This window comes from Piliocolobus tephrosceles, chromosome 5 (assembly GCF_002776525.5).
Source record: "Piliocolobus tephrosceles isolate RC106 chromosome 5, ASM277652v3, whole genome shotgun sequence".
Classification (NCBI taxonomy): Eukaryota; Metazoa; Chordata; class Mammalia; order Primates; family Cercopithecidae; genus Piliocolobus; species Piliocolobus tephrosceles.
Window position 1 is genome coordinate 125,185,700 of NC_045438.1, and position 25,537 is coordinate 125,211,236.

Consider the following 25,537-nt stretch of genomic DNA (forward strand, 5'->3'; position numbering starts at 1 on the left):
TGGTCTTAAATCTCTTGACCTCGTGATCTGCCCGCTTGAGCCTCCCAAAGTGCTGGGATTACAGGAATGAGCCATGGTGCCTGGCTCACACTGGGAAATCTTGTTAATAGATTATAATTAAGTGGGAGTAGTGGTGAGGCTAAGACTATTTCTAACAAGTTCCCTGGTGATACTGAGGCTGCTGTTCCTCAAATCATACTTGGGAGTAGCAATGTTCTAGAGATGATCTAGTGGTTTTTTTGTTTGTTTGTTTGTTTGTTTTGAGACAGTTACTCTGCCACCCAGGCTGGAATGCAGTGGCAATCTCGGCTCACTGCAACCTTTGCCTCCCAGGTTCAAGTGATTCTCCTGCCTCAGCCTCCCGAGTAGCTGGGATTACAGGCACTTGCCACCACGCCCGGCTAATTTTTGTATTTTTAGTAGATACGGGTCTCGCCATGTTGGCCAGGCTGGTCTTGAACTCCTGACTTCATGTGGTCCACCTGCCTTGGTCTCCCAAAGTGCTGGGATAACAGGCGTAAACCACCACGCTCGGCAAGATTTTATTATGACTTATCTAAACAGAGTTCCTGAAATGGTCAAGTAGCAATCTAATTCTACATTAGAACAAAATGCAAGAGATAGGCCAATGGTTAGAACTGAGGGTATAATAGGGTTTACCTGTATGAAAGTCGCTTTTGTGTAGAGAGAGACCTGCCCTAGTTACTGTATCACTTTTAGGGTTTCAAGGCTTCACCTCACATTCTCCAGCTGAAAACATGTAAATCTGGTCAAGGTATTATGTGAACTGCCCATCACAGAGCTAGCAAGTTTTTCTTGTGTTTTTTTTTGAGACAGTCTCTCACTGTGTCACCCTGGCTGGAGTGCAGTGGCGTGATCTCAACTCACTGCAACCTCCACCTTCCAGGTTGAGGCGATTCTCCTGCCTCAGTCTCCCGAGTAGCTGGGATTACAGGCGCCTGCCATGACCAGCTTATTTTTTTTAGTAGAGACAAGGTTTTGCCACCTTGCCTAGGCTGGTCTCGAACTCCTGAGGTCCTGCAGTCCACCTGCCTCAGCCTCCCTAAATGCTGGGATTATAGGCATGAGGAACCACACCTAGCCTAGAGAGCTTTTCTTAAAATCCCTTTTTTTTCAGGGGCCCAGATCGGTGGCTAACATTTGTAATCCCAGCAACTTTGGGAGGCCGAGGCAGGCAGATCATGAGGTCAAGCAATCAAGACCATCCTGGCCAACATGGTGAAACCTCATCTCTATTAAAAATACAAAAATTAGCTGAGCATGGTAGCATGCACCTATAGTCCCAGCTACTTGGGAGACCGAGGCAGGAAAATTGCTTGAACCCAGGAGGTCGAGGTTGTGGTGAGCTGAGATCGCACCACTGCATTCCAGCCTGACGACAGAGGGAGACTCCGTCTCAAAAAAAAAAAAAAAAAAAATTCACTTTTTATTTTTAACTATGCAAGTCTCATTACATTTATAACCCTTTTTTAAACTTGGTCCCTTTTCTGTGGCAACTTTGTTCTTGTTTTTGTTTGAGGCGGAGTCTCACTCTGTTGCCCAGGCTCTAGTGCGGTCGGTGGCGTGATCTCAGTTCACTCCAACCTCTGCCTCCCAGGTTCAAGTGATTCTCCTGCCTCAGCCTCCTGAGTAGCTGGGATTACAGGCGTGTGCCACCATGCTCAGCTAATTTTTTTGGTATTTTTAGTAGAGATGGGGTTTTACCATGTTGCTCAGGCTGGTCTCAAACTCCTGATCTCGTGATCTCCCTGCCTCAGGCTCCCAAAGTGCTGGCATTGCCTGTATTTTTTATTTTTTGAGATGAAGTCCTTGTGCTGTTGCCCCAGGTTGGAGCGCAGTAGCATGATCCCAGCTCACTGCAACCTCTGCCTCCAGGGTTAAAGCAATTCTCCTGCCTCAGCCTCTGAGTAGCTGGAATTACAGGTGCCTGGAACATGCCTGGCTAATTTTTCCATTTTTAGTAGAGACAGGGTTTTGCCATGTTGGCCAGACTGGTCTCGAACTCCTGACCTCAGGTGATCCATCTGCCTCGGCCTCACAAAGTGTTGGGATTACAGGCGTGAGCCACTGTACCTGGCCAAGTTATATAATTTGAATACATTGTTATTAATCTGCAATAATCTGTAAGGTATTATCTCCATTTTACAGATAAGAAAGTGAAAAAATGACTTGTTCAAGGCCCTCATTGTAATAAGCAGAGCTAAGTTTGCAACCAGGTCTCTTAGACTCCAAGGCCCACACACTTTTTACTATATGACACTGCCTCCCTAAATGCTAAAGATTAAAAACTCAATGGTAGGATGAATTTTTACATCTCTATCAGCAGTGGCATTAGAATCCACGCCTGTGAAGAGATGGGACTGTAACTCGGCACCTAAATGGATTATTTTTTGTATTAAAAATTTCATAATTCCCCTTCTCAGGGAAATCTGTAAAGATAAAATATTAAAGATCTGTAGAGATAAAAAATATTAAATCCTAAAGGCAAGCCTGAGGGCAGCACTAATGTGTTAATGGCTTAAAAAATGATTCCAATGTTTGCATGCCCTCAGGCCTGGGGCGTTTATTAGTGCAGGCCAAAGGGCTCTTGGGATTTCTTTTGCCTTGATGAGATATGGCAGAAACAACCTGGGGGTTTGAAGAGTGGGGCTGCAAGAAGGATTTCTGCAACTCCAATGCAAAATGATAGTCCATGTGTTCAGGCATATCCCATACTGGTACCAGGGAGCCACACTTCTCACAGGGCACTTGGTCCTCAGCAGCTAGAAGACATGGAGTTGGGGTTGCTTTCTGAGTCACCTCCAGCGCAGATTTGGAAGCTGAAGAAGCATCCATGCTTTGGCTGTTGTGTGCCAAATCCATCTCTGCAGGAGTTGCTTTAGAGGATTCTAGCTTCAATACCCCTTCACAAACAGGGACACAGCCTGGATACTCTATTGGTAAAGAGTTTGGTAATGCTTTACAGTTGGACCATGGATTTTGTGGGGGGAAAGAAACTGTAGAATTATTAAGCTGTTTCTGCTTTAGAAGCAAACTCTTCTGCTTAAAGAAGGGCTCAGTTCCTGTAGTTTGACTGGTTTGAAAAGGTAATGAGGGCTTGGACGGCGAATTGATCATGGGAGCCTGAGTGGGAGCAGTAAGAGATGAAAGTGAAGCTTCTTTAACTTTCTGCCTTTCTGCAGCTTTTTGGAAGAATGATTCCAGAGATGTGGTTGCTTTCTTAGTGGCTGTCACCACTGGGCCACTTCCCTCGGTCTTAGCTTCTAAGCTGGTAACTGGCACCTTTAGCAGAGAACTTGGGTCACTGCTCAAGAAGCTGGTGATGTCTGTGCAAGATGAAGGGGCAGAGGCAGAAAATTTTGTAGCACAGAGGAAAAGCATTGTGAGAGGAGGAGACCTATACAGAAAGTAAAGAAATAAGATGATTAGCAATTTAGAATATTAAAATAGTGACCTATTGCTAAGTCCATGAATTGTATCTGTTTTACTTCACCATAGGACAGATTTAATCCATAGATGACTAGGATTCTGGTTCTGCCACAGAAATTGTTCTTTACTGCAGTGGTTCTCAAACATTAATGTGTATCAGAGATTAACAGACCTGGGATGACAGAGAATTTAATTTCCTAGGTGGTGCTGATGTTATGTCTCGAGGACCACTAATTTAGTAACCACTCACCTCCCGACAGCCAGAAATTATTGTTTTTTATAAGGTATCACTGGAAAGCTGCTGTAATTCAGGGTTGGGGCAAGAAATTTTATTCAGGACAACAAAAAGCTTTAGAATATTTAGACTAGAAAGACTTGAAAAAATCCTCTTAGCCATTATCCCGTTTTTAAACAGGGCACTACCTAACCCTGACTGACTTACCACTCTGGAATTTCTAGAGAATGAAATCCCACAACTGCTTTTTGTTACTAGTCCCAATTTCAGAAACATTTTAAGAAATTCTTGTCATAGCTGGGAGTGGTGGCTCACGCCTGTAATTCCAGCACTTTGGGAGGCCAAGGCGGGTGGGTCATGAGGTCAGGAGTACAAGATCAGCCTGGCCAACATGGTGAAACCCCATCTGTACTAAAATACAAAAATTAGCTGGGTGTGGTGGCATGCGCCTGTAATCCCAGCTACTTGGGAGGCTGAGGCAGAAGAATTGCTTGAACCTAGGAGGCAAAGGTTGCAGTGAGCGAAGATCGCGCCACTGCACTCCAGCCTGGGCAACAGAGCCAGACTCCCTCTCAAAAAAAAAAAAAAGAAATCAGAAATTTTTGTCATAAAGTTCCTTATTGTGTCTAATCACTCAAATTTTCATGAGCTGAATTTCAGAAGATGAAACATGCTTTTATGTACAGATTAGTCCTTCAATGAGGTAAAAGGTAAATGTCATTTTAAAGTTATTAAAGTATCTGCTGGGCGCAGTAGCTCATGCCTGTAATCCCAGCACTTTGGGAGTCCAAGGTGGGTGGATCACCTGAGGTCAGGAGTTTGAGATCAGCCTGGCCAACATGGAGAAACCCTGTCTCTACTAAAAGTACAAAACTTAGCTAGGCATGGTAGCGGGCATCTGTAATCCCAGCTACTCAGAAGGCTAAGGCAGGAGAATTGTTTGAACCCAGGAGGCAGAGATTGCAGTGAGCCGAGATCGCACCACTGCACTCCAGCCTGGGCGACAAGAGCGAGATTCCGTCTCAAAAAAAAAAAAAAAGTATCCCACTATCCTCAGGTGTCATGCTTTGGGACAGTCTTATAATCAGATAATTTTTATGCTTCCTTGTGCATCATGGAGTCTCACATGGTTGGTGAGTAGTATTCGTTATAGTCTGTCAATTTATAACTTTTCAAATAAGGTTTCATGTGTACATTAGTACCATGGTTGTTACTTGGTTTTGTAAAACTTCAGTATTTGAAAATAAATACATCAGGAAGTATTAAGTAAATTATTCTAAGAACAAAGACTTTATGTATTTATTTATTTATTTTTGTTGTTGTTGTTGGAGACGGAGTTTCACTCTTGTTGCCCAGGCTGGAGTGCAATGGCGCAATCTGGGCTCACTGCAACCTCCACCTCCCAGGTTCAAGCAATTCTTCTGCCTCAGCCTCCCAAGTAGCTGGGATTAAAGGCACCCGCCACCATGCCTGGCTAATTTTTGTATTTTTAGTAGAGACAGGGTTTCACCATGTTGGCCGGGCTGGTCTTGAACTCCTGACCTAAGGTGATCTGCCCGCCTCGGCCTCTGAAAGTGCTGGGATTACAGGCGCGAGCCACTGTGCCCAGCCCTATGAACGAAGACTAAGAGACTCCACCATATTATGGGTCTGTACATATAATTGTACTGCCAGTATATTTAGATAAGTAATAACTTAAGTGATTAAACTTTGATTTTATTTTGTATAATCTCCAATATACATCTGTAAGTGAGCAACCGACTTACCTTTCTCTCATAATTTGGAATACTTTAAAAAAATGTAAGGGCTTTATTAAATATGTAATTAAAGGATTCCAATCCTGAAAATCATTAATATCTGGACAGAAAATGAAGATGCTCCAAAAAGAGGCTTATATTTCATGACCAACAGAAGTGAAGTTTACTAATGAATATGACATTCGGTATAAAAGCAGTGGAGCTTCTAACTGAGTTGGGATGTCAGATAGAGATTATCAGTGAACACAGGTCACCTTTATAATCAAGAAAGATGCTTTTAAGATAGAACAATCAAGTAGTTTGAAGTTCCCAAATGTATCCTTGAAATTTGGGCCCTGTTCTCCAAGTGCAACTGATCATCTCCCTGACCAAGCCAATACAGGGCAAGGGTCTAACCTTCTCCTGGGAACTGGAATGTATCAGCTGTAGGCAAAGGATCTGCGCTGAGTTATCTTGTTTCTGAGGTTGGTACTGTATTTTCTCCCAGAGTAATAGGTACTGGTAGTCTGAGTCAGAGTCTATCCCAGATGGAAGAGCTCAGATGCCTACTACTTTTAGAGCAAAGACAAGGCATAAGTCTCTTTGGAGAAGATGAGCTAGAAAAGAACTCACCATTCTGTCTGGATTCCAGAAGTATTACAGTTCTTGATGACAGTAAATGCATCATGGCTCATCTTGTGAGCATCATAGCGGGTAAGGGCACAGCAGCGGCGCAGGCTGCTGAGGCGTTTGTCTCCTTGTACACGAATGCTCACAGCCAGCTGGGTGGCTACCCTGTCATTCTGTGGGTGGGAAGGGATGGAGACCAGAAATAAAGTTATGAGGAGCATCTGAATTCTAGGTACTGAATTGCAGGAGAGGAAATTAAAAGAACCAGGGTGACAATGGTTTGGAAACAGTAGTTTAAAAGTCAAGAATAAAGGTAAACTGAGTTCTGCAAAGAGTAAAGATAAACTATAAAAAAGAGAAAGAAGCTAGGCATGGTGGCTCACGCCTGTAATCCCAGCACCTGGGGAGGCTCAGGCGGGTAGATCACCTGAAGTCAGGAGTTCGAGTCTAGCCTGGCCAACGTGGCGAAACCCCATCTCTACTGAAAAATACAAAAAACCAGCCAGTCATGGTGGCAGGCGCCTATAATCCCAGCTACTAGGGAGGCTGAGACAGGAGAATTGCTTGAACCTGGGAGGCCGAGGTTGCAGTGAGCCAAGATGGCGCCACTGCACTCCAGCCTGGATGACAGAGCAAGACTGTCTCAAAAAAAAAAAAAAAAAAAGAATCTATATGTAACAGAATGCCTTTTCTGAATAGAAATCTGATTACATGGTTCCACAAAAAAATGTTTATACTATTTCTGGGTGTAAAAAGTAACTGAAGAAGACATAATTTGGATTATGGAACATCAGAGTATCTGGGATATTTTGATAGATGATGGGAACAGGACAGAACAAATGAAAATGGGACTCACCTGAATTTTTTCATGGTGTCTAAGCAGGACAATTATAACAAATATCTATAATACTAGATACTGTTTTGTGACTGAAGGAAGGTTTCAGGTAAGTAAGTGTCTGAAAGCAAAGTGGAACTAGCCTTCAAGTCGTATCTTTTTTTCTGCCCTGGGGCTCTTATGGTAAACAAACATTCACTATCAATTCCAGAAGTTTCTACCAATACCTTTTTACAGCTTATCTGAGAAGATACCATGTAGTGAGCCTGCCTTGAGAGAGCAAGATCATGACTCACTTTTCAATGAAGTCTGAAGCATCTGAATACTGTAATCGCAGCAAACTGAGACATAATGGTCAAGAGGCAGAAATATAAGGTGAAAATTCTACATAAGGGACCCCTATCAAAAGATGCTAGTGAGAAGAAGTACTCCTAAGGAAAACAAGCTAAGAGCAGGAACTACTTTTTGGATAAAAAATACATCTGTACAGATTTGTATATCTTGAGGGAATACAAATTGGCAATTACAAAGGAGTCCTTGTTGACTAAAATTATTCAACTATAACTGCATGCCTAGACAGTGCCTAGAGATGCAGGAGAGAACAAAATAAAGTCCAGGTCCTCATGGATCCTATGTTGTAGTAGGAACTATAGATAATAATAAACAGACATGTAAAAATGACCACAGAGATGAGTGCTATGAAGAAAAACAGAATAAAGCAGAGAGTGATGGAGGCTGCTGCTGTGACAGGGTAACTAGGGAGGACCTCCTGGAGAAGGTAAAACAGGAGCAGAGATTTGAATAAAGCAAGGAAGCAAATATTAATAATATATGAACAGTCTCCAGGGCAAAGAAACGGGAATTGCTGAAGTAAGAGCTTAGTGTGTTAGATAAAGGGAAGGAAGCCAATGAAGTGGAGACTAGAATAAGTGAGGGGAAGATAAAAGATGGGGTCAGAGAAGTAGCAAGAAATTAGATTATATTTGGCTGTATAGAATTACTTTAAAAACTTCCTAAATATGCCTTAAGTGTGAAGGGAAACCACTGGAATGTTTTAAACAGTGAAGTGATAGGATGTGCTATGTCCTGAATTATTTTTGGCATAAAGTCCTTTGAAGCTTAAAGACAGATTTTCAGGGATGCCCTCTGGATACAAAGTGGGAAGAAAAGGCTAGGCACAGTGGCTCATGCCTGTACTCTCAGCACTGTGGGAGGCTAAGGCAAGAGGAGTACTTGAGCCGGGAAGGTTGAGGCTACAAGGCTGCAGTGAGCTAAGGTTGTGTTACTGTGCCCCAGCATGGATGACAGCCAAGACCCTGTCTCTTAGGGAAAAAAAGTGGAAAGAAAGGCCCCAGGGGCTTATAGAGAGATGAGAAACAAGTGCCACCTAGTGGGCAAAAGCTGAACAGGGCGATAACGCAACTGGATCAAATCCCTCTTTATGATGCCTACCAAAGGAACAAACATTTACCACCAATTCCAGCTAAAAAGCAAACAAGCAGTTTTGGACTATTCTTGACATGTACAGTTGACTTGTAGAACTCCACGACATTTCAAAAGGAGAGTATGCATCAAACAATACCATTTAGGAAAGTGAGAAGAAAACCCGTAGAATGGGAGAAAATATTTGCAAATCACGTATCTGACAAGGGACATGTTAAAACTCAATAATAAACAGACAACTCAATTTAAAAAAGGGAAGAAGATTTTTCTTTTTTCTTTTCTTTTTTTTTTTTGAGACATAGCTTTGCTCTTGTCGCCCAGGCTGGAGTGCAATGGCGCCATCTCGGCTCACTGCAACCTCCACCTCCCGGTTCAAGAGATTCTCCTGCCTCAGCCTCCTGCATAGCTGGGACTATAGATGCCCGCCACCACGCCCAGCTAATTTTTGTATTTTTAGTAGAGACAGGGTTTCGCCATGTTGATCAGGCTAGCCTTGAACTCCTGACCTCAGGTGACTTGCCTCAGCCTCCGAAAGTTTGAGCCACCACTCCCGGCCCAGGAAGAGGATTTCAACAAACATTTCCCAAAGATATACAAATGTCCAACAAGCACATGAAAAGATTATCAGAGAATATAAGTCAAACCATAATGAGATACCATTTCACACCCACTAGAATGGCTAAAATCTAAAGTCAGTAAAAAGGATGTGGAAAAATTGGAACCCTCTTATATTGATGGTAGGGATGTGAAATGGTGTAGCCACTGTGGAAAACAGTCTGGCGATTCCTCAAAATGCTAAACATAGAGTTACCATATGACCCAGAAATTATACTCCAAGGTATATGGTGAAAAGAAAACAGATGTCTACACAAAAACTTGTAGATGAATGTTCATATTAACATTATTCATAATAGCCAAAAGTGGAAATAACTCAAATGTCCATTCACTAATAAGCGGATAAGCAAAATATGGTACATATTAATACAAGAGAATATTATTCAGCCATAAAAAGGTGTCAGTCCTGGCCAGGTGTGCTGGCTCACGCCTGTAATCCCAGCACTTTGGGATGCCGAGGCAGGAGGATCACAAGGTCAAAAGATCAAGACCACCCTGGCCAACATGGTGAAACCCTGTCTCTACTAAAAACACAAAAATTAGCGGGGCGTGGTGGTGTGTGCCAATAGTCCCAGCTACTCGGGAGGCTAAGGCAGCAGAATCACTTGAACTTGAGAGGCGGAGGTTACAGTGAGCCAAGACTGCACCACTGCACTCCTGCCCGGTGACAGAGCAAGACTCTGTCTCAAAAAAAAAAAAGAGTAAGTACTGATACACACTACAATACGGCTGAACCTTGAAAACATGTTAAGTGAAATACTTCAAGCCAGTCACAAAAGACCACATTTATATGAAATGTCCAGAACAGTAAGCAATGTAGTGGTTGCCTAGGGCTGGGGGTAGCTGGGAGAGAAATGGGGAGTGACCGGTGATGGGTACAAGATTTCTTTTGGGGGTGATAAAAATGCTCTAAAGTTGATTGTAGAATAGTTGTAGAACTCTGAAATATACTAAAACCACTGAACTATTTTAAATGGTTGAATTTTATGGTATGTAAAGTATATGTCAATAAAGCTATTTTAAAAGGAGAGAAACTGCCGGGTGTGGTGGCTTATGCCTGTAATCCCAACACTTTGGGAGGCCAAGATGGGCAGATCGCATGAGGTCAGGAGTTCAAGATCAGCGCAGCCAATATGGTGAAACCCCATCTCTACTAAAAATAAAAAAATGAGCCAGGCGTGGTGGCGGGCACCTGTAATACCAGCTACTCAGGAGGCTGAGACAGGAGAATCACTTGAACTTGGGAGGCGGAGGTTGCAGTGAGCCAAGATTGCTCCACTGCACTCTAGCCTGGGTGATAGAGCAAAATTCAGTCTCAAAAAAAAAGGGAGAGAAACTAATCGTCAGATGTCTTTAACATTAGAAAGAAAAATGTAAATGATCAGAATTTTTTTTTTAAAGTCAAATATATAGAGACAGAGAATAAAACAGTGGTTACCTGGGATGGGGGAGGGGAGGAAGAAATGGGGAGATGTAAGTAAAAGGACATAAAGTAGCAGACAAGTAGGGTGAACAAGTCTATTGAGCTAATGTACAAGTGAGGACTATAGTTAATAAAATTCTATTAGGGATTTTAAGTAGATTTTAACTACTTTTTTTTTTTCAAAAAAGTATGTGAAATGATAGATATGTTAATTTGCTACACTATAGTAACCATTTTACTATATGTATCCCATAGCATCATGTTGTAAACATCAAATATACACAATAAAATGTGCTTAAAACTGCCACTACTGGCTGGGCGTGGTGGCTTATGTCTGTAATCCCAACATTTTGGGAGGCTGAAGTGGGCGGATCACCTGAGGTGAGGCATTCAAGACTAGCCTGGCCAATATGGTAGAACCCCATCTCTACTGAAAATACCAAAAAAAATTGGCCGGGTATGGTGGTGTGTGCCTGTAATCCTAACTACTTGGCAGGGTGAGGCAGGAGAATCACTTGAACCAGGAGGCAGAGGTTGCAGTGAGCCAAGATCATGCCACTGCACTCCAGCCTAGGCAACAAGAGGGAAAACTCTATGTCTCAAAAAAAAAAAAAACATTTCTTAAAATTTCCTCCTAGCAAGACCCTGTCTCTACAAAAAATAAAAAAATTTAGCCAGTTGTAGTGGCATGCACCTGTAGTCCCAGCTACTCAGGAGGCTGAGTTGGGAGGAGAGCTTGAGCCTGGGAAGTCAAGGTTGCAGTGAGCCATGATTGTGCCAGTATACTCAGTGTGGGAGATAGTGAGACCATGTCTTTTTTTTTTTTTTTTTTTTGAGACGGAGGCTCGCTCTGTCACCAGGCTGGAGTGCTGTGGCCGGATCTCAGCTCACTGCAAGCTCCGCCTCCCGGATTCATGCCATTCTCCTGCCTCAGCCTCCCGAGTAGCTGGGACTACAGGCGTCGCCACCTCGCCCGGCTAGTTTTTTGTAGTTTTTAGTAGAGACGGGGTTTCACCGTGTTAGCCAGAATGGTCTCGATCTCCTGACCTCGTGATCTGTCCGTCACGGCCTCCCAAAGTGCTGGGATTACAGGCTTGAGCCACCGCGCCCGGCCGAGACCATGTCTTAAAAAAAAAAAAAAAAAGAAAAAGAAAGAAAATAGATATTTCCTATGCTAATACTTTTTTCTGTCTTTGTTCCTGCTCCATAAGGTAAAGAGCAGCTGATATGTAAATCGCAAAGCCTACCCCAAGAATAAAGAAAGAAAATCTTACATCATTTCGGTCTTTAGTCAGTCTCTCCTCTAGTTCCTGGGCTAACTGCAACAGCCACCATTGTACCTAAAAAAGTATTGAGACTTTAACATTTCATTTAAACACTCGAAGTCTATTAAGAACTCGATGGTGTATTTGTTCTTTCTTTTCTCTCAAACAGAACTGTGCACAAAAGACTCCCCATAATCAAAGGATCACCAGATCATAGAAATGTTCCCAGTCCTGCTGTCCTGCCCTAGCTCAAGTCTTTCATTTTCTTTTCCTGCTGGTTTGCCATCAGGTGACTTTCAAGCATGTTCCAGCTCTGAGAAAAAGACAAGACACAAACTTGAAACATAATATCCTAGGCTTTCCAAGTCTCCATCTACTAAACAAATGAGAAATTCCATTTTATTTCGATGGAAGAAAGGGAAAAAAGTAATCATCATAAACGAGTCAATTTTCAACCCAAGGAAAGAACATCTGTTTTCTTCATACTTTATAAAGGTCTCCTCTAACCTATTAAACCTTCCACAGCTACCAAAACCTACCCACTGACCCCTTTAAAAGAGGTAGTGTTCTATCAAGAATGCCTGCTTACCTGTTCCCGAGTAGCAAGAGCTGTTTTTCCTGGGAAGTTCTTACTACAGCCAATGGTTTTGGGTAGTTGCCTGGGTTTAACTGGATCATGTTCAATCCCTCGGCACATGGCATACAGCCAAGACCTAATAAGACCAGCAAAAAACGTTAAGGTGAAATTAAATGATTATTCTTGTTAAAACAAAACCAAATAACTAAAACCTTGTCCAAAATTTAGTGTACTGGACCTCTGACAAAATCCTGCCCTTCTCAGTGAATTCCAGTGCAATATATGGACAATGAGAACACTTGTTCTACTTTCTAAAGCCAAGTCATCATTTGTATTTTTGGAAAAATGCCAAGCAAGCCACTGATTCATATCCCCAAGTGTGTGTGTGCTTGCTAGGGCATTAAACAAGCATTTTAAGAGAATATAGCATCTCAGCATGCATGAATGATGTAATTAGTATATACTCAGGCATCAAAGTAACAAATCTTATCTATCAACCACCCAGGTACATGGAAAAAACTAGTCTAGACTGATAGGCCATAGTGACCCAAGATTTTAAAGCAAGAAGGACCAGTGAAATTATCTCAAGAAACAAATGTTAACCTAAAGATAGGTCTAGATTTTACTAGAAGCTTTTGTCTATATTTGAATATTGCATCTCCATAAAGTTTATGATAAAAAAAAAAATGAATCACTTACCCATTCTTCTCCCCAAAATGACTCTGGAGCTGGGATTCAGTGAACTGTGTCAGTTCACCCATGTATTCTACCCCTAGGATCTCAATGACAGAGGCCCCTAGCTTTCCTCCAAGATTACGGCTGATAACAAAGGAGACAAATAATTGATAGGTCACATCATAAATATCTAATTAGCAGCAAACATAAGACATTCTACTTTGTAAGCAGCTCTCCAAAAGGTTCAGGACAAATGAGAGCATATATTCTGGGAATTCAGTTACTCTGGGAGTTAGAATTTGAGGAGAAGATTAACAATAACATAACCAAAAGGTTAAAGTCCTTGATTAACTAACTATCAAGTAAACTGTATATAAAACTTTCAATTGTACAACACCTGCTGTCCTGTTTGGGGATTAAAATCCCAAACACAAAATAAATCCCTTCCATGGCTAAAACTTTACTTAAGAATATATAATCTGGCCGGGCACAGTGGCTCATGCCTATAATCCTAGCACTTTGGGAGGCCAGGGCGGGAAGACTGCTTGAGTCCAGGAGTTTGAGACCAGCCTTGGCAACAGAGTAAGACCCCAACTCTACAAAAAAAAATTAAGGCCAGGTGTGGTGGCTCACGCCTGTAGTCCCAGCACTTTGGGAGGCCAAAGCAAGTGGATCACTTGAGCCCAGGAGTTTGAGAACAGTCTGAACAACATGGCAAAACCCTGTCTCTACAAAAAAATTGGGTGTGGTGGCGTGCAGCTGTAGTCCCAGCTACTTGGGAGGCTGAAGTGGGAGGATCACTTGACCCCAGGAGGCAGAGGTTACAGTGAGCCGAGATTGTGCCACTGTACTCCAGCAAATTAACTGGGCATGGTGGCATGTGCCTGTGGTCCCAGCTACTTGGGAGGCTGAGGCAGGAGGATTGCTGGAACCCAGGGGGTTAAAGCTGCAGTGAGCTCTAAATATAAACACAGTCAGCTGGGCACAGTGGCTCATGCCTGTAATCCCAGTACTTTGGGAGGCCAAGGCAGGCGGATCATTGGAGGCCAGGAGTTTGAGACCAGCCTGGCCAAAATAGTGAAACCTCGTCTCTACTAAAAATACAAAAATTGGTCGGGCGTGGTGGCATACAGCTGTGGTCCCAGCTACTCAGGTGGCTGAAGCAGGAGAATCGCTTGAACCCAGGAGGTGGAGGCTACAGTGAGCCGAAATCATGCCACTGCACTCCAGCCTGGGCAACAGAGTGAGACTCCGTCTCAAAAAAAAAAAAAAAAAGGTCAAAATTCTTTAGCCTAGCCTTTGAGGCTCCCTATAATCTGTCTTTAAATCATCTTTTCAGTCTATTTCCATTATCTTCCTCAATACGGTGCAGCTGAACTACTTTAGGTCCCAGTTCACTGAAAATATCTCATACTTTCCCCTCTTTGTGCTAAAAAGTTCTCCAAATCAGTACTGCTTTGCTGTTTTTGTCTGACTCTCCAAATTGTGCCAAATCTCAAAACAAAATCCCATGCCTTTTTATAAATCCTTCTCCAAATACTCCCTTCTTTTGTGAAGTTTGTTCTACCTGCACAATTCATTTATCAATTATGCAGTCTTATGACAGCACTTTTACTATTGCTTTTTACCTTGTCCTTTCTACAATATTATAAGTTCTTGTCAAAGCCACACAACTGGTAGGCACAACCTGTTCATTTGACTTGGCTTTTTCTCTAATGCCTACTTTGGAAGCTGAAATTCAGCAGCCCTGAACACCTTGATTTGCTATTAGAGGAAAGAAAAGAAGTAAAATTCCTGTTACTTAATAACAGACTTGAATAAAAAGTCTAGAGGGAAGTTAAACATACAGCTAAAACTTGATTTATTATTATTATTATTATTATTATTATTATTTTTTTTTTTTTTTTTTTTTTTTTTTTTTGAGACAGAGTCTCGCTCTGTCGCGCGGGCTGGAGTGCAGTGGCCGGATCTCAGCTCACTGCAAGCTCCGCCTCCCGGGTTTACGCCATTCTCCTGCCTCAGCCTCCCGAGTAGCTGGGACTACAGGCGCCCGCCACCTCGCCCGGCTAGATTTTTGTATTTTTTAGTAGAGACGGGGTTTCACCATGTTAGCCAGGATGGTCTCGATCTCCTGACCTCGTGATCCGCCCGTCTCGGCCTCCCAAAGTGCTGGGATTACAGGCTTGAGCCACCACGCCCGGCCTATTATTATTTTTTAAGACGGAGTCTTGCTCTTGTCACCCAGGCTGGAGTGCAATGGCGCCATTTCGGCTCACTGCAACCTCCACCTCCTGGGTTCAAGCGAGTCTCCTGCCTCAGTCTCCCGAGTAGCTAGGATTACAGGCGCCACCACCATGCTCAGCTAATTTTTGTATTTTTAGTAGAAATTGGTTTTCACCATGTTGGCCAGGCTGGTCTCGAACTCCTTACTTCAGGTGATCCACCCGCCTCGGCCTCCCAAAGTGCTGGGATTACAGGCGTGAGCCATCACACCTGGCCTATTTATTTATTTTTTGTAGAGATGGGGTCTCACTATGTTGCTTAGACTGGTTTTGACCTCCTGGGCTCAAGTGATCCACCTGCCCTGGCCTACCAAAGTGCTGGGACTACAGGTGTGAGCCACCACACCTGGCTCATTTTTTTAAAACTCAGGATTAAGTATCTGCCACAGATAACCCAGAACTGAAGGTTCAATAAGTCTCAGCATGGCTGGGCGCAGTGGCTCACACCTGTAATCCCAGCACTTTGGGAGGCTGAGGACGGCGAATCACCTGAGGTCAAGAGTTTGAGAGCAGCCTGGCCAACATGGTGAAACCCTGTCTCTACCAAAATTACAAAAATTAGCCAGGTGTAGTGGTTGGCACCTATAATTCCAGCTACTCAGGAGCCCGAGACAGGAGAATTGCTTGAACCTGGGAGGTGGAGGTTGCAGGGAGCCGACACTGCGCCACTGCACTCTAGTGTAGGCAACAAGGGTGAAACTCTGTCTCAAAAATAAATAAATAAATAAATAAATAAATAAATAAAAATAAATAAAAATCTCAGCGTGTGTTTCAAAATGTTCTGTGTTGTCTTCCTTCTAACTGCCTGGTACTTATTTCTCCTGGCTCCAGTCCTTAATTACTAACACAAGAAACTACAAGCAGAGAGTTTCTACACATGGATATAAATGAAATTTAACATGCTGCCTGAATACTTACATTTTGCGAATGGGTATTTGGCTGAAGAGCTGTGGGACTGACCCATGTGAAACCAGGGTTTGGCGGTTGGGCTTGTTTAGTCCACAGGCTAGTTTTGCCAGGACCTGGAAGCATGCAAAGTGTAAAAACCTCGTTACTGTCAACCCACCAAAGTTGGTGAATATAAACATACACATAACATACACACACACACAGAGCTTAATGGCTGTAACCAATGGTTTCTACATTAAAAACAAAAATAAAACCAGAAACTCAAGACATCTCTAAAACTTGATATCCCACAACATCATTATCGTGATGCAAAATCATTATCCTCACTCTTCTTCCCACATCTCTCCCATTCTGTTTTCCTCTATAGTCATTTTTTCCTTCCCATCTATTCCTACTTCAAGAGGTTTGAAAAGTAGAGAGACTGCAGGAGAAACTCAAGCAAGACGCATTTCTCAGTGTGTCTATATAAAAATGCTGAAACATACTTGTTTTACCCTATCCCATTTACATTTCTTAATAGTTGGTCCATTTTGAGTCCCCAATTTAACACAAATTATCATAATTTAGTATCTGTTATAGAGATTGGGCTCAAAACCATTCTCCAATAACAAACACCTTCTTATAAGTAACACTTAAAAAATGAAAAGCTTAAATCCTTGAGAACTCTTTTTTTTTTTCTTTTTTTGAGACAGAGTCTTGCCCTGTCACCAGGCTGGAAGGTAGTGGCGCGATCTCGGCTCAAGGCAATCTCCCCCTCACCGGGTTCACGCGATTCTCCTGCCTCAGCCTCCTGAGCTGGAACTATAGGTGTGGGCCACCATGCTCAGCTAATTTTTGTATTTTTGGTAGAGACGGGGTTTCACCATGTTGGCCAGGATGGCCTCGAGATCTCTTGAACTCGTGATTGGCCCACCTCAGTCTCCAAAGAGAACTTTTTTTTTTTTTTAAAGACAGAGTTTCGCTCTTGTTGCCCAGGCTGGAGTGCAATGGCACGATCTCAGCTCACTGCAACCTCCGCCTCCTGGGTCCAAGCGATTCTCCTGCCTCAGCCTCCTGAGTAGCTGGGATTACAGGCATGAGCCACCATGCCCAGCTAATTTTGTATTTTTAGTAAAGATGGAGTTTTTCCATGTTGGTCAGGCTGGTCTCGAACTCCCAACCTCAGGTGATCCACCAGCCTCAGGCTCTCAAAGTTCTGGGATTACAGGCGTAAGCCACCGCGCTCGGCCAAGATAAATCTTTTCTAAGAGTAAAGCACTTCAATGGTATTTTGCAAATTATAAAAATATAATTTTTAAAATATTTTTAATATAATTTAAAAATTATATTTTTATAATTATGTTTTAAAATATAAAATCATTAAATTCATTAGAGAGATTGGTTAAGAACTTCTACCAGGCAACATTTAGTCTGGTTTAAATTACACTGAAGCTATTGTTTCCTTTCCCTTCATCCAACCAGGAAAAAAAAAAAAAAAAAAACCAAAAAAATTCAGATGGGTAGTTTGGCAACTTTCCTTGTATTGAAGGGAGGAAAAGGTATCAACCAGGGATAATCAGCCACTGCCCAATTACTGAGCTTTGGTCAGAAAGGGATGAAAGTCCTGGGCTCTTGCTATACTTTATTCATAATTAATCAGAAAACTAGTTATTCTGCTCCTGAATTTTTGGGAACTGTCTGTGTACCCTAAATTAAAATAGTGGTCTAAATTAATAAAATTTTATTATTCCTTTTATTGCTCTCATAAGAAAACAGGGAATAGGCAAAAGCATAAAATACCCAGGCAACTCCACATAACAAGATAATACAAAAATATTCAGCAAGTGGCTGGGCACAGTGGCTCACGCCTGTAATCCCAGCACTTTGGGAGGCCGAGGTGGGTGGATCACTTGAGGTCAGGAGTTCCAGACCAGCCTGGCCAATATGGTGAAACCCTGTCTCCAGTAAAAATAGAAGAATTAGCTGGTCATGGTGGTGTGCACCTGTAATCCCAGCTACTCGGGAGGCTGAGGCAGGAGAATCACCTGAACCCGGGAGGCAGAGGCTGCAGTGAGCTGAGATCAGGCCATGCACTCCAGCCTGGGGAACAGGGCAAAACTCCATCTCAAAAAAATAATAAAAAATAAAAATAAAAATAAAAATTCAGCAAGTGAAAACTTGTAAGTTCAAAGACTAGCTTCCTTTTTTCCACAGACAGTTCAGTCATTAAGGAAATACTGTCATCTCTCAATAGCTGCAGGAGATTGGTTCTAAGACCCCCCGTGAATGCCAAAATCCCAAGTCCTGCATATAAAATGCACAACTCCCATAATATAAAATGGTGTAGTATTTGCATATAACCTTTGTATGTCCTTCTGTATACTTTAAATCATCTCTAATTACTTATAACACCTATAACGTACAATGTAAATGCTATATAAACTGCTCTTATAGTGTATTGGTTTTTCTTTTCTTTTTTTTTGAGATGGAGTCTTGCTCTTGTTACCCAAGAGTGCAATGGCTGGAGTGCAATGGCATGATCTCGGCTTACTGCAACCCATGCCTCCCGGGTTCAAACAATTCTTCTGCCTTAGCCTCCCGAGTAGCTGGGATTTTTTACAGGTGACCACTACCAAACCCAGCTAATTTTTGTATTTTTAGTAGAGACAGGGTTTCACCATGTTGGCCAGGCTAGTCTCGAACTCCTGACCCCATGATCCACCTGCCTTGGCATCCCAAAATGCCGGGATTATAGGCAAGAGCCACCACACTAGGCTTTTCTTTTTTTTTTTTTTTTCTTTTCTTTTTTTTTTTAGACAAGAGTCTCACTCTGTTGTCCAGGCTGGAGTGCAATGGTGCGATCTCAGCTCACGGCAACCTCCACCTCCCAGGTTCAAGCAATTATCGTGCCTCAGTCCCCAAAGCATCTGAGACTATAGGTGTGTGCCACCACACCCAGCTAATTTTTTTGTATTTTTGGGAGAGATGGGTTTTGCCATGTTGCCCAGGCTGGTCTCAAACTCCTCGGTTCAGGTGATCTGCCTGCCTTGGCCTCCCAAAGTGCTGGGATTACAGGTGTGAGCCATTGTGCCTGGACTTGTTTTTTCATTTGTATAATTTTGCATTGTTATATTGGGCCTTTTAATTTAAAAAATATATATATTTTTGAACCATGGGTGGTTGAATCCCCAGATATGAAACTTACAGATACAGAAGGCCAACTGTCATTTAGATGTCACTGCATAAATAAGCATTAGCTGTAATTTTTCTTTTCTTTTTTTCTTTTTTGAGACGGAGTCTTTGCTTTGTTGCCCAGGCTGGAGTGCGGTGGCACAATCTTGGCTCACTGGAACCTCCACCTCCCAGGTTCAAGCAATTCTCCTGCCTCAGGCTCCCGAGTAGCTGAGACTACAGGTGCATGCCACCACGTCTGGTTTATTAATTAATTTTTTTATTTTTAGTAGAGATGGTGCTTTACCATATTGGTCAGGCTGCTCTCGAACTCCTGACCTCAGGTGATCCACCTGCCTCAGCCTCCCAAAGTGCTGGGACTACAGGCGTGAGCCCCCATGCCAGGCGTTCAGCTTGCTTCTTAGTATGTCCATTTCCATGTTAAAGAATTACTTATGCTTTGATTTGGGCCTCAACATGAATTTTAAACAGAAATCCATTCAAAGCATATGTGTAACAACCTTTTTTTTTTTTGAAGACAGTCTCACTGTCGCCCAAGCTGAAGTGCAGTGGTATGATTTCGGCTCACTGCAGCTTCAACCTCCTGGACTCAGCTGATCTTCCCACCTCAGCCTCCTGAGTAGCTGGGACTATAGGTGCACACCACCACACCTGGCTAATTTTTTGTAGAGATTGGGTTTCAACATGCTCCCCAGGCTGCTCTTCAACTCCTGGGCTCACACAATCCACTCACATAGGCGTGCGTGACTACACCCGGCCTATGTGTAGTAATTGAAATGTCCCACTGTCCCTGCTGTATTTGACTAAGGATATCAATATTTCTCTTTGAAATCTACTATTAGCCTTCACCTTATTGTGTGAAATTCCAGCTGAACACTGAAAACCAGTCTCCCTCTCTATGGCTGCTCTCATTTCCTCCACAATCACTGCTCCCACGGTGAGCTGCAGGTCTGGAGAGGTGAGGTTATCAAGCTGAAGAGAATCGAGCCATTGAAATAAGCCTTGTTTTCGCATCCCCTCTGAAATGAATTAAGAAGTCACATTTAGACATTTAAAAAAATGATTTATTTATTGTGCTATCTAATGTAGAAATGCTTAGATTACAGGTATTTAGACATACAAGTTTTCACAAAAAAATGGCATCCAGTTTAGAAGACTAATTATGAGAGAGATCAATTTCTCCTTCAGAGTGATTCCCACAGCTTAGCTTCAGCATAGGCTCAATTTTCTGTACAACAAATATTTTGTATTAATATCATCTTTCATGAGCAATGATTTTAAAACACATTTTCAGCCAGGCACGGTGGCTCACGCCTGTATTGCCAGCACTTTGGGAGACCAAGGTGGGTGGATCAACTGAGGTCAGGAGTTCAAGACCAGCCTGGCCAACATGGCAAAACCCCATCTCTACTAAAAATACAAAATTAGCTTGGTGTGGTGGTGCAGGCCTGTAATCACAGCTACTCAAGAGGCTGAGGCAGGAGATTTGCTTGAAACCAGGAGGCGGAGGTTGCAGTGAGCTGAGATTGTGCCACTGCACTCCAGCCTGGGTGACAGAGCAAGACTCCATCTCTAAATAAATAAATAAATAAATAAATAAATAAAAATAATGAAAACACATTTATCTCCCCAGTTGTCTTGAATTTTCTTTCTCCTACCATATTTAACTACTTGAACATCTCCAAGAAAATTTTTTTCAATTAGAAAATATTCAAAATTAACTCAAGCTTCAATACAAGCTTTTTAACATTTACGTTTTTAGAGGTGGATTCCAGCCAAGTAACTTAAAATCCACTCTGAGGCACTAGATTTATTTCCCTGACAAGCTGTTTTTTTTTTTTTTTTTTTTTTTTGAGACAGAGTCTTGCTCTGTTGCCCAGGCTGGAGTGCAGTGGCCGGATCTCAGCTCACTGCAAACTCCGCCTCCCGGGTTCACGCCATTCTCTTGCCTCAGCCTCCGGAGTAGCTGGGACTACAGGCGCCCGCCACCTCGCCCGGCTAGTTTTTTGTATTTTTAGTAGAGACGGGGTTTCACCGTGTTAGCCAGGATGGTCTTGATCTCCTGACCTTGTGATCCGCCCGTCTCGGCCTCCCAAAGTGCTGGGATTACAGGCTTGAGCCACCGCGCCCGGCAACAAGCTGTTTTAAGTTAGATGTTGCTTGGGACTTAAGACCTTGAAAATATCTTATGCTGAGTACATACAAATCTTTATCCCCAAACTTACACTCTAATCCCTCAGCTCTACCTCCCTCAGACGAACTTTTCCTGACTGCCTACAGAACTTTTCTTGAATTTTTAATTATAGTTTCCAACTAAACATGACTAAAATCAAACTTTGTCTTCCTTCTCAAATGTTCTTTCCCAACCAACTCCCTATTTCTATAAGGGCTTAAAACCCACATTAATATTGGCTTATTTTCTTTCTTTCATTCTTCATTATGCAGCCATTTATTTAGTCAACAAAGGCTACTTTAAAATATTTCACATATCCATTGCAACCACCCCACCACCCTATTTTATTCAGGTTTTCTTTATTCTTTTTTTTTTTTTCTTTGAGACCAAGTCTTGCTCTGTCGCCCAGGCTGGAGTGCAGTGGCACGATCTCAGCTCACTGCAAGCTCTGCCTGCCAGGTACACGCCATTCTCCCGCTTCAGCCTCCCGAGTAGCTGGGACTACAGGCGCCCACCACCATGCCCGGCTAATTTTTTGTATTTTTAGTAGAGATGGGGTTTCAGCATGTTAGCCAGAATGGTCTCGATCTCCTGAGCTCATGATCTGCCCGCCTCGGACTCCCAAAGTGCCAGGATTACAGGCCTGAGCCACCGCATCCGGCAAGCTCTTACTCCTCAACTCTGTTCTTCTTTCCTTTGCTTAAACACATCTATATTTTAGGGTTTATTGCAAGTTTATCTATCATGAAGTCCTCTCCTTCAACTATTCTAGCTAGCTTCCAAGTACCACATTAAAGTCCTTAACCTTTTATCTGTAAAAGTAGACATAATTATTGTATTTTTTGAGACAGAGTCACACTCTGTCATCCAGGTTGGAGTGTAGTGGCATGATCTTGGCTCACTAATATATACTAGTATACGCTATTTTAAATGATGGATGTTTTAATAGTATTTATTGTTCTTAATATGTGCAAGCCTTGGAGTTTCAGGAAAATAGATAATAAAAAAAAAAAAAGAAAAATACACGCAAGCCATTGTGCTGAGGAACTTTATGTTATTTTTTGAGACAGAGTCTCGCTCTGCTGCCCAGGCTGGAGTGCAGTGGTGCAATCTTGGCTCACTGCAAGCTTCGCCTCCCAGGTCCACGCCATTCTCCTGCCTCAGCCTCCCAAGTAGCTGGGACTACAGGCGCCTTGCCACCATTCCCAGCTAATTTTTTTTTGTATTTTTTTTAGTGGAGACAGGGTTTCACCGTGTTAGCCAGGATGGTCTACGATCTCCTGACCTTGTGATCCGCCCTCCTCAGCCTCCCAAAGTGCTGGGATTACAGGCGTGAGCCACCGTGCCAGGCCAAAGAACTTTATTTTAAAAAAATATCTTTTGGGCCGTGTGTGGTGGTTCACATCTGTAATTCCAGCATTTTGGGAGGCTAAGGCGGACAGATCACGAGGTCAGGAGTTTGAGACCAGTCCGACCACCACGGTAAAACCCCGTCTCTACTAAAAATACAAATCAAAAATTAGCCAGACGTGGTGGTGCACACCTGTAATCCCAGCTACTCAGGAGGTTGAGACAGGATAATTGCTTGAACCCGGGAGGCGGAGGTTGCAGTGAGCTGAGCGAGACTGCCCCTCAAAAAAGAAAAAAAACTTAAATAAAAACCCTGTCTTTTGGCGGGGCAATCTCTGCCTCCTGAGCTCAAGCAATCCTCCTACCTCAGCCTCCCAAGTAGCTAGGACTACAGGCAGATGCCACCACGTCCAGCTAATTTTTATTTTTTGTAGAGACAGGGTTTTACCATGTCACCAAGGATGATCTCAAACTCCTGGACTCAAGCAAACCCCCCTATGTGCCCCCCATCTCCCCAGCCCCCAGCCTTGGCTTCACAGAGTGATGGGGATTACAGGCATGAGCCACCATGTATGATCATAAGAAGTAGAGCATAATTGTTAAAAGAACATTCTGCAGTCAAGCAAGGTTCAAACATTGGCTTCATAACCTACTGACCATGTGACTTTGGACAAGTTACATAATTCTCTAAGCTTCAGTTTCCTTGCCTACAAACTGCACTTCATATAGCTGTTATGAGGATTAAAAGATAGTTTATTAATTTTTTTTTTTTTTGAGACAGAGTTGCTCTGTTGCCCAGGCTAGACTGCAGCAGCACGATCTCAGCTCACTGCAACCTCCACTTCCCAGGTTCAAGCAATTATCCTGCCTCAGCCTCCTGAGTAGCTGGGACTACAGCTGTGCACCTCCAGGCCCAGCTAATTTTTGTATTTTTAGTAGAGATGGGGTTTCACCATGTTGGCCAGGCCGGTCTTGAACTCCTGATCTCAAGGGCTCCCCAAGTGCTGGGATTATAGGCGTGAGCCACTGTGCCCGGCCAAAAGGTAGTTTTTTAAAATAAAGTTCCTCAGCACAGTGGCTTGCGCATTTTTTTTTTTAATTATCTATTTTCCTGAAATACCAAGGCTTGCACATATTAAGAACAACAAATACTATTAAAACATCCATCATTTAAAACAACTTATACTAGTATATATTAGCTTTGGGAAATAAAAATATGAATAATTTATTGTAATTGTGTGACTTTCTGGACCATTTTAACTTAGCCAGCATGGTGGCAAATGCCTATAACCCCAGCTACTCAGGAGGTTGAGGCATGAGAATCACTTGAACCCCAGAGGTGGAGGCTGCAGTGTGCCAAGATCTCACAACTGCCTTCCAGCCTGGGTGATACCAAAAAATCAGTGTTGCACATAGAAATTTTAAAAAAGTTATATATTAAGATGTGGTACAGAAAGGTAAGACCAAAGAACACCTTTCTTATGATAATTAAACTTCTGACTCTGGTCCCAGAATAATAAAATATAAAATATCAAAAGCTTATGTGCCATGATTTTGCTTCCTTTATAAGTGGCACATCTTTATTGTCCATTATATTTTGTCCAAAGACCTAAAGGCTCTGCAGCCTCTAGCTTGACATAGTTTGCATTATCAGGATCAGAAAATAAAATAATTCCTTAAGTCACAAGTTTCCCTGGGCAATTTTACTACCACCCTTCTGCAAAACACATTAAAGGCATATCATACAATTGTTCAGCAGCAAAAGCAAAGTTTACATCTTACATCTTTTTTTTTTTTTTTTTTTAGAGAGAGTCTTGCTCTGTCGCCACCCAGGCTGGAGTGCAGTGGCGCGATCTCGGCTCACTGCACCCTCCACCTCCTGGGCTCAAGCGATTCTCCTGCCTCAGCCTCCTGAGTAGCTGGGATTACAGGCACCTGCAACCATGCCTGGCTAATTTTTGTATTTTTAGTAGAGATAGGGTTTCACCATGTTGGCCAGGCTGGTCTCGAACTCCTGACCTCAGGTGATCCACCCGCCTCGGCCTCCCAAAGTGCTGGGATTACAGGTGTAAGACACCACGCCCAGCCAAAACATGAAACTTATGCAGAACGATTTGCTCTGGGGGCATACAACTGAATTTCATAATATTCAATTAAAAAAAAGACCTCATTCTGGCGGAGGTTGCAGTGAGCCGACATTGCACCACTGCACTCCAGCCTGGGTGATAGAGTGGCTCCATCTCAAAGAAAAACAAAACAAAACAGAACAAAAAACCCTCATTCTTATGCAAATTCTTAGAGCTGGAATCTAGAACTATCATAATCTAACATTATCACAAAAGCAGTTTTGTTTTGTTTTGTTTTTTTAGACGGAGTCTTGCTCTGTGGCCCAGGTTGGAGTCCAGGGGAGCCATCTCGGCTCACTGCAACCTCTGCCTTCTGGGTTTAAGGAATTCTCTGTCAGCCATCTGAATAGCTGGGATTACAGGTGCGTGCCACCACGCCCAGCTAATTTTTTTGTATTTTTAGTAAGGACGAAGTTTCACCTTCTTGGCCAGGCTGGTCTTGAACTCCTGACCTCGTGATCCACCCACCTCAGCCTCCCAAAGTGCTTGGATTACAGGCGTGAGCCACTGTGCCCGGCCACAAAAGCAAGTTTTTATTGTTCTAATTCTATTCAAATATAAGAAAAAAAAATTAACCTTCAAGTACATGTTATTAAAACACTTCATACAGATTATATCACAAGTTTTTTTCAGACAGATGAA

At 42.7% G+C, this 25,537-nt stretch overlaps 1 protein-coding gene across 2 annotated transcripts in view; it reads right to left on the reverse strand.

Annotated features, from left to right (window-relative positions):
- Positions 1-1,450: 1,450 nt before the first annotated feature.
- POLH (DNA polymerase eta) overlaps positions 1,451-25,537 on the reverse strand; it is a 37,527-nt gene continuing 13,440 nt past the window's right edge. The window contains exons 5-11 of one of the 2 annotated variants that reach the window (XM_023212888.2): positions 20,096-20,265; positions 16,085-16,188; positions 12,909-13,028; positions 12,222-12,345; positions 11,642-11,707; positions 6,055-6,224; positions 1,451-3,418 (exon numbers count right to left, since the gene is read on the reverse strand). In XM_023212888.2, the coding sequence (XP_023068656.1) occupies positions 2,524-3,418; positions 6,055-6,224; positions 11,642-11,707; positions 12,222-12,345; positions 12,909-13,028; positions 16,085-16,188; positions 20,096-20,265 (1,649 nt within the window). In that variant the 3' untranslated portion in view covers positions 1,451-2,523. The remainder of the gene's footprint in view (positions 3,419-6,054; positions 6,225-11,641; positions 11,708-12,221; positions 12,346-12,908; positions 13,029-16,084; positions 16,189-20,095; positions 20,266-25,537) is intronic. The other variant, XM_023212889.1, reaches the window with a different exon arrangement.